Source organism: Sinocyclocheilus anshuiensis, unplaced genomic scaffold, assembly GCF_001515605.1.
Source record: "Sinocyclocheilus anshuiensis isolate Anshui unplaced genomic scaffold, SAMN03320099.WGS_v1.1 scaffold1127, whole genome shotgun sequence".
Lineage (NCBI taxonomy): Eukaryota > Metazoa > Chordata > Actinopteri > Cypriniformes > Cyprinidae > Sinocyclocheilus > Sinocyclocheilus anshuiensis.
The window spans coordinates 725,146-730,652 of NW_015546115.1; the positions used below are offsets into that span (position 1 = coordinate 725,146).

The 5,507-nt window shown below is 36.7% G+C and overlaps 1 protein-coding gene across 1 annotated transcript in view; it reads left to right on the forward strand.

Annotated features, from left to right (window-relative positions):
• Positions 1–5,507, forward strand: part of LOC107700796 (Na(+)/H(+) exchange regulatory cofactor NHE-RF2-like) — a 20,080-nt gene that overhangs the window by 6,692 nt on the left and 7,881 nt on the right. Inside the window, exons 4-5 of the mRNA XM_016502612.1 lie at positions 957–1,187; positions 4,066–4,248. Coding sequence (XP_016358098.1) covers positions 957–1,187; positions 4,066–4,248 — 414 coding nt within the window. The remainder of the gene's footprint in view (positions 1–956; positions 1,188–4,065; positions 4,249–5,507) is intronic.

A 5,507-nucleotide genomic window follows, 5' to 3' on the forward strand; every position in this document is an offset into this window, starting at 1 on the left:
ATTTATTTTCTGCTATTGCTTGTAATTTGGTTATCTGTAGAAAAGATTTTTAGCACTGAGCCCATAGTAGCAGCCAGAATAATTTTTCCAATTGTTTATTTTCTTTATTAGGCTATTTAAAAAAATAATAAAGTGTAGGCCTATTTTTTTTTTTTTGTGAATGTCCCAATTGGATGTGAATTGGTACAGGATGTGAAAAATTCATATAAATGTGCATGTTATATATTTTGATTGCATTTGTGATTTAATAAAAATGGTGTTTAAAAACAAATAGATGGATGTTTAAAATAGGTATATAATATCATAATATCGATATATCGATCGATATACTCCTGTATCGAATCGTATCGTAGAATTTTTTGAGGTATCGGCAAATATCGTATCGCTGGGTTTGAGAATCGATATCGTATCGTATCGTGACAAACCATCCGATTTACACCCCTATAGCCTACACAGCTTATGCGTTCCCATGAAAAACTTTTCGTTCATGTCCAAAAATGTTGCGTTCCCCCCTGATAAACTTTACGTTCATGTGCAAAACTTTTGCATTCCCCAGATAAACTTTGTGTGTGTGCAAAAGTTTTACGTTCCCCGATAAACGTTTCTTTCATGCGCAAAACTTTTATGTTCCCCTGATAAACTATTCATTCATGCGCAAAACTTTTGTGTTCCCCTGATAAACTTTGGTTTCACATGCAAAACTTTTATGTTCAGAATTTGCATTTGTTCACAAAACTTTTGCATTCCCCCAATAAACTTTGTGTTTGTGCGCAAATGGTTTGCATTCCCCAATAAACGTTGCATTCACGCAAAAAAATAAATAAATAACGTTTTCATTCCGATAAACTTTGCGTTTGTTAGCAAAATTAATATTGTACCATGTTCCAACATTGCACGGTAATAGCATGGTACTTTGAGTATGTTTTAGTGAGTGTTACGTTCTGTGTGTCTCTCAGGTTGTGCAGAGGATCCTGGAGGTGGAGTACCGCACCAGGCTGCTGGTGGTGGACCGGGTCACAGATGAGTTCCTGAAGTTTCACGGTCTGCCGTGTACGGAGGATAGGGCGATTGAGATGGGCTCTCTGTCCTCTCGCTCCTCAGCGGCGTCCTCTCCCCGCGCCTCCCCGCGAGACTCCGCCACTCCTCCCTACAGCAGACAGAGCTCTGAGGGCATTTTCATTAATAAGGTGAGAAGACCTCTCATGTGACTGCTTGCACCTTTGTAAGTGAAACGAAAAGTAAGTGGTTTCTGGATAGGTGGAAACATGACACAACATGGCATATAGTGGCCATACTGTCTCTTTCTCTGTATAAGAACTTCCCTCATATTGGAGACTCCATGAGAGGAAGTCTAGGAGGAAATGCAGTCCAGACTCAGAGAGGAGCAGTGTGCTATATTTAGATCATACTGTATGAAGAACAAGGTTGGGAATCAAGAATTCTAAACAGTTACATTTAAAAGAAAAAAATACCAGATCCAAGTGGTTCAATGGTTGTTAAATGACTGCATTCTTCTGCTACAATGATATGATGCAAAATAATACAAAGGTAATAAATAAACGACACCTCTTTTTAGCCTATTTTCATCTCTGACTGCATGTGACACCAAACATACAGTGCATTATAAGAAATAGCAATTTACGATTTTCTAAAAGTTACCTTTAGAAAAGGTAAATACCTAAGTTGTATTTTGAAAAGTTTATAAATCAAATTGTGGTCAATTATTTAATGCTTTTTCACAAGTACTAAGAATCATTAATGGATGACAGTGACAGTTCACCCAAAAATTCTCACAATGTTGTTCCAAACCTATGTGTTTTTTTCTTCTTCTGTTGAACACAAAAGAAGATATTTTAAGGAATGTTGCAGTTTCAAGTTTCCAAGTTCAGTTTCCAAGTTTCAGTTTCCAAGACTTGCAGTTTCCAAGTCAGGTCTGCTTTATTGTCAATTCTTCCACATGTACAGCACATCTGGTAGCCATTGACTTCCTTAGTATTTTTATACCATATTATGGAAGTCGATGGCTACCAGCAACTGTTTTGTTACCAACATTCTTCAAAATATCTTTGTGTTCAACAGAAAAAAGAAACTCATACAGGTTTTGAACAACAGAGAATTTTCATTTTTAGGTAACTCTCCCTTTAAGACCGCTTATTAAAGTTAAGTATTAAGACTGGTGAATGGTATTAATTTAATAACTAAATTAATTAAATTCAGTGTGCTCTGTTTTGTTAAAGTTAGGTTTATTCTTGATAAAAAAAAATGTAAAAAAGTATTCTGGATCTGCTTAATAAGCTCTAGAAGAGCTTGTATTGGGCATGTGCTTTTCACGGAAACACCAGGGTTTAGCAAATAAAATGAAGTCTGCATAAGGTCCAATCAATGGAAATGTGTCACTTGATAGAAGCTAGTCAAATTAGGCGTGTGAACATGGACAGGTTATGTGACTTTTTTGAAAACCAAAATCATGCAAAGCAGGGTTATTAAAATAAACATTAACAAAATATTTACAAAAAAATATTTAGTATGTCAATGATACTAAAATGACATCAATGCAAAGAACATCATATGAATAGGGTTAAATGTGGCTTCACATGCAGCAAGAATAACCTGACCACAGTGTGTTTCATGCAGTAAATTGTTAGCATGTAAGACAAACACTCAAACTATAAAACTGATCACTAATAATTGTGTGGACGTTTGAGTTTATGCAAGTGATTGGATACATCTCAAAATATCAGATTTTTGATTTACACTGCTGTGAAGTCAACCATGGCCAAGATTACAGTGTGTGTGTGTGGTAAAACATGAGGGATACATTTAGTCCACACACACACCTGCCCTCCATCAGGAGCTTCAGTCTGGCTTCATCTAGAGGTGCTTGCCTGGAGCTGCCTAAGCTCTTTACAGACCTGGATGTGTCCAGTTCAGGTGAGGTGTGTTGACACCTGCCCAGGTAGCAGACGGCTGCCGGATCAGCACACAGCAAGAGTCCTGTAAACAACATAATCCAGAGATGGTCAACTTGCAGTCATGTTATTGTTTGTTTTATTATTAGCTGCAGTGGGATTCAAACCAACAACCATCTAACAGTATTGGAGAGCAACGAAAAGTAACTAAAAGTGTTTGAATTCCAGGTTTCTCATTTCTTTTATAAAAATTGAAGTGGAAGGCTGGAAAACACTACATGACTTTCACCCTGGATGAGTCAACGCATAGTTGCTTAAAGTCAGAGTCGACAGAATTCACTTTGATTCTATTCAGTCAAAGGATATTTTGAGCCGATTTGAAAACATTTTGTTTTTATTTTGTCATGTGTCATCTAGCAACGAGGCGCTTGTTTCTGTGCAAATCAACTTAAAACTTGATAGCTCCGCCCCCTAATTCACAAACATGTTATGCAACAGGCACCTCCCCCGGCATGATTTGACACGCCCCCTTACTGGTGATTGGCTGCAAGTGTGTTTCAGTGTTCGGTCCGATTAACTTTCAACAGTGTTTCTCAGAAATCACTCACAGCACTTTTAAGCCTTTTTCTGTTTTAATAAATCTGACATTAGCAGCCATGAACAACCTGTAGTTTTGCTAATGAACTAAACTACTTGGTGGAAGAATTGTTGATTATTATTAGTATTACTGTATGAATGTATCTATTTTCATCATAATGCTGCTGTCTTCATTATATAAAAGCAAGAAGCCACTTGAGGTCTCATAATACAGTGATTTTACCACAGTTAAGGGAGTTTCAAAAACACCCATTGCTTGTAGTAAAATCACTGTAACAGACAACCTCTTGTGGTTTGTTGCTTTAATTTGATTTTATAGCTTTATTTAGATCTTTTTGCACCAGTGTGGAGAGTGATAACGTCTACAGAAGCCGAACAGAAGGCTAGTTTGACTGTGGTTTTGCTCATTTAAATTATGAGTAGGTTGTTTCTTGGCAAACAACAGTTTCAAAGCAGCTTCCCCAAACGCAACACAAACAATGCTGCCACTGAAAGAACAGAAACACCGACCACAGCCGTTCAGGTTCAGCTGAATGTCTACTTCACTGTCTTCTGGTAGAGTCCCAGCAGCGCTGGAGGAGTGATGAACGGCTCTCCGCTCTACAGAGCTCATGCCCGTCTGGCGTCACCCTGCGAACGCAAGACTGAACCGGAGGCCGAACCCTTCACCAAAGTCACAGCCAAGCCTGAACCTGAGTGTGAGCTCAGCACTGACCTCAGCGGATCTCAGACCAGCACACAGGTGAGGTTAGGCAGCAGGGGCTTCATGATGAGATTATTATGTGGTGCGGATCTGCAAAGTCTCTCATTTCCAACCCAATTACACTCTTAAAAATAAAGGTTCCAATCGGGCGTTTTTGCAGTGATGCTATAGAAGAAGCATTTTTGGTTCCCCAGAGAACCTTTCAGTGAACAGTTCCTAAAAGAACCATTTTGAAGAACATTTAAAAAATCTAAGGAACCTTTTTTTGACTATAAAGAACCTTTATTTTTAATAGTGTAGGACTAGTATTGGTAGGTATTTGTATTTGAAAGTGCAGTTAGTTTGAATAGACACTGATACGTACAGTACAGTATAAATGTATAGACATTTAAAAAAATGCTTTCACATATCTATGAGTTTAGAGATAAGTATAAGTATGTTTTTATTTCCCATGCAAAGAGAACAGCCAATCATAACAGAGGTCTGTCTTAAAGGTACTGTACTACAGTATACTCTACCGTTCAAAAATCAGTAAGATTTTATGTTTTCGAAACACCAAGGCTGCATTTATTTAATCAAAATTACAGTAATACTGTGAAATATTATTACAATTTAAAATAACTGTTTTCTGTTTGAATGTATTTTAAAATGTAGTTTATTCCTGCGACGCAAAGCTGAATTTTCAGCATCATTACTCCAGTGTTCAGTGTCACATGATCCTTCAGAAATCACTCTAATATGCTGATTTGATGTTCAAGAAACATTGCATATTATTATCAATGTTGAAAACAGCTGTGCTGCTTTATATTTTTGTGGAAACCATGTTTTTTTTCTTTGATGACTTGAAAGTTCAAAAGAACAGCATTTATTAGAAAATAGCGTTCTATATAAATGTCTTTACTGTCAATTTAATGCATCCTTTCTGAATAAAAGTATACATTTCTAATGTTATTATTATTATTATTCATTTTTAAAAAAAAAGAAAGAAAATCTTACTGACCCCAAACTTTTGAGGGGTAGTGTATGTAGTAGGTTAAGTATATATGGAAGCCTTAAAGGTACAGTAGCAAAATCAGCTTGTTTATTAGAATTAATTATGAGTGTTTTTTGTGCAAGAAACCTTAACTTAAATTATATACAGTAAAATATGTGCTTCGTTGACATGTAAAGGAGGTAAAAATGTCTCTTAAAGGGGTCATAGGATGCTACATGCACTTTTACAAGTAGTTTGAACTGAAATGTGTGTTGGCAGTGTGTGTACACAACCACCCTATAATGATAAAAATCCACCCGGTGTT